Source organism: Trichoderma ghanense (genome assembly GCF_004382785.1).
Source record: "Trichoderma ghanense strain CCMA-1212 chromosome Unknown scaffold_14, whole genome shotgun sequence".
Lineage (NCBI taxonomy): Eukaryota > Fungi > Ascomycota > Sordariomycetes > Hypocreales > Hypocreaceae > Trichoderma > Trichoderma ghanense.
Window position 1 is genome coordinate 42,508 of NW_027395677.1, and position 12,510 is coordinate 55,017.

The 12,510-nt window shown below is 55.0% G+C and overlaps 4 protein-coding genes across 4 annotated transcripts; 2 read left to right on the forward strand and 2 right to left on the reverse strand.

The window, feature by feature from the left end:
- Positions 1 to 315: 315 nt before the first annotated feature.
- CCMA1212_008897 (Glycerophosphodiester phosphodiesterase GDE1) lies at positions 316 to 4,069 on the reverse strand (the record flags this gene model as incomplete). Its single annotated transcript, XM_073706003.1, has 4 exons — positions 316 to 540; positions 607 to 3,800; positions 3,868 to 3,986; positions 4,065 to 4,069. The coding sequence occupies 4 exons, from the start codon at positions 4,067 to 4,069 to the stop codon at positions 316 to 318; spliced, it is 3,543 nt and encodes a 1,180-aa protein (XP_073555431.1).
- A 1,996-nt stretch (positions 4,070 to 6,065) lies between these two features.
- CCMA1212_008898 (uncharacterized protein) lies at positions 6,066 to 8,135 on the reverse strand (the record flags this gene model as incomplete). The annotated part of the gene is made up of 1 exon (XM_073706004.1): positions 6,066 to 8,135. The coding sequence occupies one exon, from the start codon at positions 8,133 to 8,135 to the stop codon at positions 6,066 to 6,068; it is 2,070 nt and encodes a 689-aa protein (XP_073555439.1).
- A 312-nt stretch (positions 8,136 to 8,447) lies between these two features.
- Positions 8,448 to 9,991, forward strand: CCMA1212_008899 (uncharacterized protein; the record flags this gene model as incomplete). The annotated part of the gene is made up of 6 exons (XM_073706005.1): positions 8,448 to 8,482; positions 8,541 to 8,655; positions 8,712 to 8,777; positions 8,837 to 8,959; positions 9,022 to 9,141; positions 9,368 to 9,991. The coding sequence occupies 6 exons, from the start codon at positions 8,448 to 8,450 to the stop codon at positions 9,989 to 9,991; spliced, it is 1,083 nt and encodes a 360-aa protein (XP_073555438.1).
- Positions 9,992 to 10,288: 297 nt separating this feature from the next.
- On the forward strand, positions 10,289 to 11,779 carry CCMA1212_008900 (Zinc finger protein zpr1; the record flags this gene model as incomplete). Its single annotated transcript, XM_073706006.1, has 2 exons — positions 10,289 to 10,438; positions 10,505 to 11,779. 2 exons carry the CDS (start codon positions 10,289 to 10,291, stop codon positions 11,777 to 11,779), a joined length of 1,425 nt encoding a protein of 474 aa, XP_073555427.1.
- Positions 11,780 to 12,510: the final 731 nt, after the last annotated feature.

The window sequence follows — 12,510 nt, forward strand, 5'->3', positions numbered from 1 at the left end:
ACATTCCCTCAAAGTATAATGTGAAGAATAATACGGCAGCAGGAGGACATGTTCTTATTCTAAGTCATCTCTCGTTCAAGCATACAGGCATCTCTACCATCGCTCGTCTCTATCTACCATGCTCGCTCCACAGACTGCAGGAGTGATTCCAGCTCAAGCCACGGGGAAACCACTCCCCTCAAACAATTCTAATGCATGCGTACAATCCATAACCAGCAGAGGCCGTACTGGCTCTCGGCAATCATGTGTTGAAGTTGCGTCCAAAAACAAAACAACGTCTCTATATCCTTTTCTCTCTTTATCTCGTCTATGCGTTCAAGTAGAGAGTGGTGCGCCGTTGCTATTCCCAAGGCTAAAGCTCTGTGATGGCTCTGTGATGGGCTGAGCAATAACCACCGTCTCTTCTTCCGTCGAGCTTTCTGTCGTCTCTGCCGTTTCTGGCTTTTGTGTTTCCGCAGCAGTCTCGGCGCTCGTAAGTCCTTTTCGGATAGCCAGGACGCTGTCGACAATGACGGCATCGATGCCCTCCTTGACTTGGCGCTGCAATATTTGTTAGCTTCGGCATTAGGCTCATGAGAGACGATATTGATTGTCAGCGTTACTTACCTGAACCATCAGCGGATCATTGTTCAGCATGCCGTAGCTGACACAGACCAACCCATTCTCCTTGACAACCCTCACCAGACGAGGACTGTTGATCAATGGCTCAGCCGCGGAAACGATCCCGAGAAGGTTCCAGCGGCTGGCAAATCGAATAGCCTCCTGCAGCGACGACGCTCGAACATCGCCCACGGGAGAAACACCAGCATCTGTAAGGAACAGAATCGGAATCGAGGGCTGCTTGTAGCTGAGACACAAACAGATATCCGGGTTGAAGGAGCTAAAGATGATGTGCCTTTCTCCAGCCAAATCGTAGACCTTGGACAGAACGGTATCGCAGAAAGAGTTCAGCTCCACCGCATACGTGTCCATCTCGTGCTCCTCGCTCTCGTGGAGCATGGGGTACTTTAGCTCAATGTTGAAGCCGATGTGCTCCGGCAGCTTTCGGAACAGGTCTTCCAGCGTCGCAAAGGGTGCCTGGATAAAGTTGCCTCGAGAATTGGCCTTGTAGCCCTTCTCCTTAAAGTCTCGGGTGTGCTTCATGCGCTCCTCCATCTCCTGCTGCAGACCGGTGCCGGCGTAGCCCATGGACTGCGATCTCTGAGGAGTGAAGCTGTTGCTGCGCGTTCGTCCAACAGCCGACTTTCCGTTCTTGCTCGGGCTGGTCTTGCCCTTGTTGCTTCTGCTGGAATCCGAGTTGATGTGCAAGAATTGCTCCAGAGTAAGCGTGTGGACAGGTGCGTCAATGCCGGTTTCGCTGACAAGGAAATCGTGGTAGATGACCGGGACGTGATCCTTGGTGAGCTGCACGTCAAACTCGACGTATTGGGCGCCCAGGTTAGCCGCGGCGATGAACGAAGGCAGCGTGTTCTCGCCGAGCTGCAGAGACTTATTGGAGGTGATGTTCTTGCCAAGGCCGCGATGGCCGATGACCATGGTCGACGAGAGCTTCTTCCAGTACGTCTGTCGGGAGGTGATCTCCATGTTGGGATGATAGAAGGGCGTAATGACCAAGAAGTTGAAGTTGACTGTCCCGATCACCTCGAGACTGCTGTTCATGATGGGCACGCACACATCGCCCTGCAAGTTCATGCGGCTGGTGCCTAGTGTCGGTCGAATGGAAGACATGAGGGCCACGGCACGCCCAATCTTGTTCTTGTTGTTGCCCGAATAGGTCGGCACAATGTCGAAGAGGAGCTTGACCTTGGAGGCATCTCGCGTGGTAAACACAATCGGCTCGGTCGCAATGTGCTCGTGAACAGGGAGGTCAATGATGGTCGGTTCCCCCTGAGCGCCGTCCGCAGCCACCACGACAGACAGCGCCGTGTCGAGCTGCGTGTTATGCGCCTCCGCGAGCGGCACGCTGTCGAGAGTGACCGCATCGAGCTTCTTTCGGATGTCCATAGACCCAAGGCTCACCAAGACCAAGCTCTCGTTGGTCAGATAGCGATGACCAAATGTCTTGACAAGCTCGGCCGGTCGCGGCGCCGGCGATGATGCATTCGAACGGCGGCCGTCGATGGAGGAAGACGTCTCAGTAGGGTTGAGTGGCGGAGAGGGGGCCACTGATCGTGTAGCCGTCTCCGACTCGTTCGTATGGGCCGCGAGCAGCCTGGCAATTGGCATGTGTCCACGCAGCGCCGCATGCTCTTTGGCCGTCCAGCCAGATGCATCAGGCTTGGAGACGTCCGCCCCGGCGTCGATGAGCAGCTGCACGACAGAAAGAGAACCGTCAACGGCAGCAACATGCAGCGGAGTCCAGGCATAAGACTTCTCTGCGATTTCGATGTCGGCTTTTTGCAGCTTGCTCTCGAGGATGACGCGGGCACACTCATCATGTCCGAATCTAGCGGCAACGTGGAGCGCCGTCTCACCCGTCTTGTCAGTCCAGTTGACATTGACGCCAGCGTCGACGAGCATCTTGACAATGACAACGTAGTTGGACTTTGTAGCAAGCGCAAGGACAGCGCCAGACTTGGCAACAGTCTTGCGGATCTCCGTCTTCGCCTCGCTGCTGCCCTGCCAGTTCTCGCCTTGCAGAAGGGCCTGCGTGGTCAGAGGATGGCCGCCAATGACACTGAGATGAAGCGGCGCGTATCCATCGTTGTCCTGCCACTCAGGGGCATCGATGCCGTCTTTGACGTCGAACTGGCCCCACTGCTGCATCCTGGCCATGATGATCTGGCACACGACAACGAATCCGAACTGGGCAGCATAGTGAAGCGGCAGCCGACCAAAAGTGTCGGGGCTTTTCAGGGCCACTCGCTGATTCTCCGTCATGTTGTCAAGCAAAAACTCAAGAATCTGCACAGCCTCGTCATCCTTACCGAGCAGAGCAGACTCGTGCTTGTTGAGCTCCTTGACCTGGACGGTAGAAGAGACGGCAGGCTGCAGGTGCCTCGTGTTGAAATGCGTGCCGACCGGGACAGGATACGTGTTGGCATCCTCGTTTGTGGGCGCAGACTTGGTGCGGCCAATGTGAATAACGAGGCGGTGGATGCAGTTTCGTCCGTTGATATCCTCAGGCTCTTCAAGATCTTTGATGTTCTGGAGAAGATAGCCGATACAAGCCCGAGATCGTCCCGAGATGGACCGCTGCAGCAGGTTCAGCAACAACGGCTGCGACGAAGCCTCTGACGAGTCAACGTGAGCGTCAGCCAATCCGGACTTGAGCGACTCAACGTCGTCGTTGCGGACGGCCTGCTCCAGCGTATCGAGCTGGGCGTGTGGGAGGTGTAGAAACACCTTGGCCGATGATCGGCTGAAAGAACGGTTAGACCGCTCCGACTTTGAATCATCCTTGCTCTGCGCGTCTCCCAACACCGAAAGCCAGCGGTTGATCTCGCTCAGAAGCCTGACGACATTCCCGTCCCGCGCAAAGGGCTTGGGGTCGACCTTTGTCGCGATGAACCGGTGCTGCGAAGCAATCCCCGGCACCTTCTTGTCGGCCTTTTTTGTGATCTTGACGAAGCCCTTGCGGTTGATCTCACCAAACCACTGCAGATTCCTCAGTTGGCTTCTCAGCTCCAACAGCGCGCCCATGACCTCCTCAATCTCGTCCTGATCCAGCGTCGCAACAACATCGGGCACGCGTCCGTAGCGGTTCTGCAGGAGGTTGACTCGTCGGCAGGCCTCGGCGTACTTTTTGTTGTAGAAGGAGTCGACATCTTCAAGGTTGCGATCGAGGGCGAAGGAAAGCTCTGCGGACGAAGCGCTGTTAGAGACAAAAGCTCGGCCTCGACAGGAGATGAGAGAAAGACTGCCCACCTGCTGGATCTACCGTCTCGCCATTTCGGGCTTTCTCGGCAGCGGCCTTGACAATCTTCTTGAGGCCCTTATAGTTGATGTAGGCGGAGGCCCATTCAGGGACCTGGTTTCGCGGGAGGCTTTTGGAAGAGCGCGGTTTCAGTCAGTGCCGCCCTGCGGCGCCAATTGATCCCAAAGCAACTCACTTTCGTCCAAACTTCATGATTTCTTCTTTCCACGCCACCCGCTGGTTCGAACCGTCGTCTTCGGCACTTTGAACCTTCTTCTGTTGTCTTGTCTGCTCACTGCCGATTGGTCAGAACTGCGTGGGGGGTTTCTCCTGTCAGACGCCTGTTTTCCCAAGCTCCTGCTTTGGGCAGGTCGCAGCACATCGTCGTACGAATGCCGGTCCAGATTGCGGTGGTAACAGGTGACGGTCGGCAGTACTTACCAAGCAGTAGCACGATGCTGCCAGATTCAAGCAACAGAATCAGAAGCCGAACTAGAGAGAAAGAAGGTCAGAGAGTGATAGCAGGGAGAAAGCTAGAAGTGGCCGGGGTGGAAAGAGCAGCAAGATGCGGCGCAGACCGCGTGATGGATGGCGACCAGTCTCCACGTCCTCAAGAGTCTCGACATATGCGGATAGCCGCCAAACAATCCATGGCCCGGCAGCGCTGCGAGAGTTCTAGATTGCTCCAGAATCAAGGGGAGGGAAGCGATCAAGGCGGGGAGCCCAAGCCGACAACCACCTGCTCGTCCTTGTTGGTGCAAGGCAAAGCAAACAAGGCACGGCTGGCAGCAGTCGAGATCGACATACCTCGTTTATCGATGATAGGCAGTTGACGGCTGTCTGTTGTTCCACCAGCTCCAGCAGCGGATCGCCCGTCTCGTTCACAAGAGTCCAGCAGCAGCACAGCTCGCACAGAGGCAGAGCAAATCTGTGGCGTCGGTCACAAGAGCAGCGTGCCCGTATTTGAAGCTGTTCGGGGGTTCTCGAGGGTGGTCTAGATGTCGACAAGGTTCATCTGACATGCGGCAGACGGGGGCCACAGAGCGGGACAGGCACAGCGATGTTCGGAGGGTCTCGCCGCCTTTTTCGCGCTGGGAGTCGTCTGAGGGGCAGAGTTGAGGGTTGCGAGGGGACGAAATGATGAGGAATGAAGAGGGTTCGAGAGGAGAAGGAGGATGAAGGCGATGAAGGTGATGGAGGTGATTGACAACCTCCTCTCCACTTCAGCAGCGGTGGTGCCTTGAGGAGACAAAGTTCCAAGTTAAGTTCTCAGCAAGTGGAAGGTGCCCATATCCGCGTCGAGCACAGTAACTGTAACCTCCACCAACTGGCGATAACCCGTCAACCTCCACGCAGTTGCGACGTACCCGGAACAATCCACCAACCCACCTATACATACCAGCAAATCTTCTGAACAAACAGGGCAGCTAGAAAAGCCGTGCAGAAAACAGGACCCTGAATCGCCCCGGTGGAGCTTCAACGCCGGCTGAAGGAGCCCCAATCTCTGCTTCGCTCCCCCTGAAGTGCGATTTTCCTTGCAGCGACAGCACCAGCTGGTCGAGCACATGGAGCACATGCGGCGCCGTGAGTGGACACGGCCTGCGCCTCGTGACTTGCCCGGCTCTGTCCTGCCGGCCATGCCGCCCGCCGCTACAGTGTGTCGGGACTGTGTCCTCCCTCCGCTGAGAGCTGGAGATGGGAATTGGGTTCATTGCTGCAAGTTTTGCGAGCGTGTAACATGCTGGGTGCAGAGGATACGGTATCGGAGACACTGTATGGCTTGGAACACCATTCCTGCGCTAGCCGCCGCCGCTTCCCGCTAGGCCTTGACTTGCCGTACGGACTTGGTCTATCTTTGTTAGGTCCACGAGGCATCGACAAGAATCGGAGTTGCGTCCTGTCGATTACACAATCACCACGCTTGAGACCCATTGATTGGCAACTAGGCCAAGCTATGATACAAACGATAAGTCATCTTCTTCTGAAGTTACCTTATGCTCTATAGCATACAGTAACACGAGATGCCACTACTAGTTACTTAGTTACCCCAGCCCCTAGATAGTTCCCCTCCCGCCAAAGCGCCTATTGAAACACACAGCTTGAGCACATGTTGGTCTGCCGCCAACCTTTCTATATACATACAATGACGATACAAATACACCAATACTACCTACTATCTAGTATGCGCCAGAGAAGTAGATAGCCCCCATCATCCGCTTCGCATCATCCTCTCAAAGCTCACAGCTATCCTTCGCAACACGCCAGCTTCACTTTCTAAAGGGTTCGACCAGGCCAGTAGCATCTGCCTGAGCCTTGATCCCGCGGGCTTGCCATCAACAAAGCTCCCATAGTTGAAGAACCCCGTACTCTCAGAGCTCGTCGACCTGTCGGCTGATGGCTCGGTGGCATCCCCGTCTTCCAAAGGCGATTGTGGCACTGTTTTAACCAAGGTGCAAGTCTCCATGAACTGTGTAAACTCTCGGCTCAGCTGCTCGCTTCTTTGCGCAGCCCTCTGGCCAATGTAGAGGGCCATCGATGTTCGAAAGGCGGGTGAGAAGTCGGGGTAGAGGAGCTTGCTCTCGATGGAAAGCGTCGTCTTTCTCACAAACTCGTACTCCTTCCATATACTCTCCAACTGTAGCACTCTGCTCTTATGCCTGTCAGTCATTCCCCTAGATCTAGACGCATCCGGCGGCAGGCCTTCCTCTTCAGCCAATGTATCGAGAAGCTTGGCGAAAGCAGGGCCGGAAATCCGAAGGTTCGCCAAAAGCGACTTGGGCACATGATTCGGACCACCAAGGCCACAAATGTCTAACAAGACTCGTATTCGACCGACAATGTAAGACGAGTCCTCGTCGCCATCTCCGTAGCTAAGCAACCTCTGCAGAGCTGTTTGAGAACGTGCCAAGCTGGAGGCCAATCGAGCTGCAGCCTTCCAGTCCAGGGCATCGATGCATTCGTCGAAAAAGTATTTGACGGAATCGAGGCTCAGTCTTACGCCGCACTGCATGCATGACATGAGGAACGTTGCAGCTTGGTCAAAGAGTTTGAAGTGAAGCAGCCCACTGAAGATTTCTTCTACCAACGGCAAGGTCAGGGGCAAATGATCCCATATCCATTCACCGTTGAGAGTTCGACGTTTGGAATCCAGGGCCCAAGGCAGGAGAGTCGGGTTCCTGTTGATGTCTGACACGTGTCTCCGGCGGATTTTGGCACCGGTTCGATTGTCGATCCCGGTGATGCATGCGAGAGCTCGGAGGAACTTTCCGTGGTTATTGGTGCACTGGTAATGGTTCAAGATGGCGATGAAGGTGGACGGTGTGGGTTGTAGTAGCCGGTCGTGGAAGAATGAAGCCACCAGCGCTTCGGCGAATGAGTGGTGGCCTGACTTGTTGAACGCAACAATGAGCGTGTTGTAGGTGTGGACGTCGGGCGGGTGAGAAGAGATGAGCAGATTATAGCAGATTCTGCCAATCTTTTCCTTCATATTCAGATTCGAAGCAGCAACCAGGGCTCTCAGGCGCTTGTTCAACAGTATGGTGTTCTCCTGCGCCCTGACAGCGTCAATTGATCGGAATGTGAACCCCGGACTTCCTTCTCTCAACAGAGTTTGAGCTTTTTCAAGCGACGGCGCGGGCTCGCCTTTGGCATAGAACCTTGACCTCTCCAAGAGTTTCCGAACCAGGGCCTCCGTGTTCATGGATTCGCGCAGCAGCTGAACCTGATTTCGAGGCTCTCGGTAGAACCTCCCCGTGTCGCCCTCTTCCCGCATTATCGCACTCTCGAGTATTTCGTAATCCAATTCCCTCTTCGCATTGCGCAGCCGACTGCTCGAGCAGCCATAGTAGTCGTGCTTTAGAGCTTCGATGAGATCGCATTTGCTAATGGTTGCTGGCTGGTGTATTTCTTTCATATACGGGCGGCTGTTGTATATCTTCTTCAAGCTCCTCCACAGCTCGTCCATCTGTCCAAGGCCGAGCCATCGACCCCTCGATTCGCCGTCCGAGCTCTGTGATTGCCGGCCGTCCTGGAGATCGGCTATCTCTTTTCGGACCTCGTCCAGCTGACGATCCAGCTCTCTCCGGCGGTCATCCTTCCTGATGGCATCCACCAATGCCGCCGTAGCAAACATGGAGCTGTAGCATGCTGTGAAGAGCTCGGCGAAGGTCGGCTTGCGACGGACGGCTGCCGGTCTCTTGCCCAGGGTGTTGATGGCGCTGCTGCAGGCTTTGCACCCGCCGCGCGGGGCCTGTCCGGCCCTGGAGAGGATCGTCTGCATCAGGGAGGCATCTGAAGGCGGACTCGGTGGTTTCGAGCAACGGCGGGGCCGGTTGTGGTTGTCAATTGACGTCGGAGCTCAAGATGTGGAAGCGATGCGACGAAAATCGAACGATGCTTCCACTTCTGCGAGGTTTCCGTGGTCACGTGATGAGCTTCCAGCTCCCCCCACCAAGCCAGAGAGCTCTCTCTTACATCTCCAATTTCCGCAGGACTCAAGATTCAGCGTCAACTCGACGGCTTATCATTTTCTGGAATTCTTGTTCTTCTCTTACTATCTCTCCATATACCGAAGCGTCAATCTCACATAGCCATGTTCGCTCTCACACTGACCGCAGAGCTGTCGGGGTTTGTGCTTCCATGTCTGCCCCGCGATCTCTCAGAATGCTCACCCACATGCAATTAGCGTAACGAATCTGCGCCCTGACGATACGCAGGACAACCCGTTCTGGTACATGTTCAAGGTCCAGTGTACGTCTTGCAGAGAGACTCACGACAACTATGTTGGCGTGAACCGCTTTGTGAGTTTATCTGATCTCCCTTGCACCCCTCCACGTTCTCACACTGCTTCGCATAGGAAACGAATGAGATGAGCGGCAGCAGGGGCGAAGCAAACTTTGTCTGGAGGTGCAAAAACTGCAAGGTAAATCCTTGACTCCTCGAGATGATATTTCTCGACCTGTTCTCATGTGTTTTTGATAGCGAGAGTCTTCTGCAACAATCAAGTCAGCTCCAGCAGCTTACGAACAGACCGAGCCTCCAAAGGCACAGAAGCTGTTTGAGTTTGACTGCAGGGGGTTGGAGTTTGTAGAATTCAAGCCAGAGGTACGTGAGCCGTGTAATGATTGTTTTGACACCCATCTTGGACTGACGATTGACCTCCACAGGGCGACTGGCTGGCTGATGGAATCGACTCGGGCACCAAGTTTACCGGCATCGATCTGACAGAGGGGGAATGGTTTGACTACGACGAAAAGGCGGGCGAAGAGGTCAGCATCAAGGAGCTGGTATGGGAGATTAAGAGAGCGTAAATGTACAAGATGCAACTGAAGCTATGAAAGCTCATCCAACAGCTCCCATGTAGAATTTCACGTCATGTACTAGTAGGAGGGAGAGCGCCACGTTAACTGCACTCCCGCCACATGATCTAGACACCCCTGCCCCACTAACTGTCCATCACGGTTCCTCGAGTTGAAAGCTTCAAACTTCTTCCCCTACTTTTTATTCCAGTAGGGAGTGTATCTGCCAGCAACCCTCAACATGGCCGCTGTCGCCGCAAATGCTGCCGCGAATGCTCCGGCGATTACTTTCCTCACCGATGCCGCCCATCTGCTCCGGCTCGCAGCTCCAGAGACGTCGGCGCATCTCCTGAGCCAGAGAGCAGCGCTTCTCTATTCCAACGACTTGACGCCCTCGGATCTCGAGCGACAGCATGTCTGCGCAGCCTGTGGGCACATTATGATTCCGGGGCAAGGGACGCAGCTGAAGCTCGAGACGCTGAGAACATCGAGGAAGAAGGCAGCGGGCGCCAAAGCGTCGAAGAGCCGGACATCATTGAGAAAGACGCAGCCACCAGCGAAACCGCCACAGCGATCCAAAGACTTTACCTGCGGTCTCTGCGCCAGAGTCACCAGAATTCCCCTCCCGGCTCCCGAACCTGTCGCGCGCCAGAAAGCTGCAAAGGCCAAGGCAAGGATGCAAAAGGCGGCGGAAAGTGTTGAGGCCCAAAAACCAGCCACGGCGAACGCGAGCAGCAAGAAGCGCGCCAAAAATCGCAAGGCGGGATTGCAGGCTCTGCTCTCTGGCCAGCAGCGCCCATCGAACCCGCTGTCGCTCGCAGATTTCATGATGAAGTGAATCGGCTGAATGACGTACGACCACATCGACACCATCAGATGATTTCCTCAATATCAACCACTGGCAGCAATGAGAAATGACCGTCAAAAGGTGCACTTTCTCTCGTGCTGGCTCTCGGCTCGTCAGGATGCATCGGGAATGTTCTAGCGCAGGCCCTGCATGACATAACCGCAGCCATTTAATTGCCCCTCCAAAAAATTCGGAACCCCGCCGTGATCCAAAACACTGCATTTTGCGACAAACTTCTTTTTTTTTTTTTTTTTCCCTATCTTGTATATTCACCAAATCAGATCAATCATGGCTGCCGAAAGCGAAAAGCAAACATTTTTCGAGCCCATCGGCTCAAAGGCGCAGGGCCTCTCCGCTGCCACAAATGGCACCGTTGACGAGGACGACGTCAAGCCGGTGGACGAGATCGAATCCCTCTGCATGAACTGCCACGAAAATGTGAGTCGCTGCATCCTCCAGCCTTTATGCGAGATGTCTCTGTCCATGGGCTAACCAGACGTGTAGGGCATCACAAGACTTCTCCTTACTCAGATTCCCTACTTCCGCGAAGTCGTCATCATGTCCTTTTCCTGCGAGCACTGCAACTTCCAGAACAACGAGATCCAGCCGGCCGGAACCATTCAGCCCAAGGGCACGCATTACGAGCTGCGACTGACCGACCTCGCCGACTTTTCTCGCCAGGTCGTCAAGTCCGACACCGCCACCGTCAAGTTCATCGAGATCGACCTCGAGATTCCCCCAGGCCGCGGCCAGCTGACAAATGTCGAGGGCCTGCTCACAGGCGTTGTTGACGATTTGGAGATGGGACAGGAGGAGCGCAAAGAGAAGGCCCCTGAGGTCTACGAGAAGGTGTCAGAGATCATCAAGAAGTGCAGGGCCATGCTGGCAGGAGAGGCATTCCCCTTCCGCGTCTACGTCGACGATCCCGCCGGCAACTCCTTCATCGCGCCCGACCTCAAGGACGGTGTCGGCAAGTGGGAGAAGCACGAGTATGCGCGAACGCCCGAACAGAATGCCGCCCTCGGTCTTGCAGACAGCGACGGCAGTGCAGAGGCTGGGCTGACGAACCCCGGTCTGACCGAGGACGGAGACATCATTCCGAACGAGGTCTACAGCTTCCCGGCGACATGCCCCGGCTGCATGCACAACTGCACGACGCACATGAAGATGGTTGACATCCCGCACTTCAAGCAGGTGGTGCTCATGTCCACCGTGTGCGACGCCTGCGGCTACCGCTCCAACGACGTCAAGACGGGCGGCGAGATCCCCGAGTACGGCGAGAAGATTACCCTCCAGGTCGACGGCGGGGTCGACCTGGCACGCGACATCCTCAAGAGCGAGACTTGCGGCCTCGAATGCCCCGAGCTGGAGCTGCACGTCAACCCAGGCACCCTCGGCGGCCGCTTCACTACCGTCGAGGGCCTCTTGACGCAGGTCCGCGACGACCTGCACAGCCAGATCTTTGAGGCCGGCGAGGGCGCCGGCGACTCACTGAGAGCGGACGAAAAGTCTCAGTGGGACAAGTTCTTTGCGAACCTCGACAGCGCCATTGCCGGCTCGAAGCCCTTTACTGTCATTTTGACGGATCCTTTTGCCAGCAGTTATGTCCAGTCGCTGGTTGACCCGCCGGCGCCCGATCCCAAGATTCAGAGGGAGAGGTACACGAGGACGGAGGAGGAGGAGGAGGAGCTGGGATTGAAGGACATGAAGACTGAGGGCTATGAGGCGCCTGAGAAGGGGGAGGCGGAGGGCGAAGCTAAGGCGGAGGCGGAGGCTTAGACGGAGTAAGTGTTATGATGATGAAAATGAAGTATAGACTTTTTGTAAATGCACTTTCACATTGGGGTATATATCGGTCGCATGATTCGCAAGAAATTAGGTAGAGGTTGGTTCATTCCTTCAATTGATACCTAGTGAATCGTGATCCCGCAAAGTGGGCGTCGCTATGTCTTGATGACACTAAAGATCATTTCCAGACTCATATAGCAATTGTATAATGGCATGGATCAATTTCACAGCTTCACATGCCCTCCAGACCCGCAACAGATGAAGTCCAAAACTGTCATTCCAAACACAACTGCTCGGCGTCTTGATACGTAGCCGAGCTACAAAGCACCTGCCTTGCATCTCTTGTAGAGAGAGGCGAGAGGCTTGTAGGCTGCCTACTGGGCAGTCCACCGAGTGCCATACCTAAATTGTCCCTTCATAGAACCCAACTTACGTGGTACGAAAATCGAGTGTTATGACGTTGATTCCTGTTGTGTCCCAACGGCTGACTCCAGGTCGTCTTCTACAAGTATCGTGAAGTGGCTTGCTTACCCTAGGCCATCAGCACGGCAAATGGATTCCTCCTAGCTTCACTGTCAAGAGTCAAAGGCCCTAAGAGTAGAGACCTGGACTCCCGGGAGAAGATCTTGGATTCCGGCAGAGAGTCTATATTGACTCAAGGCTGTCCGATGATGAAGCTGTCATGCGGTGGAAAGAAAACTCGTCACACACCCTGCTGGATA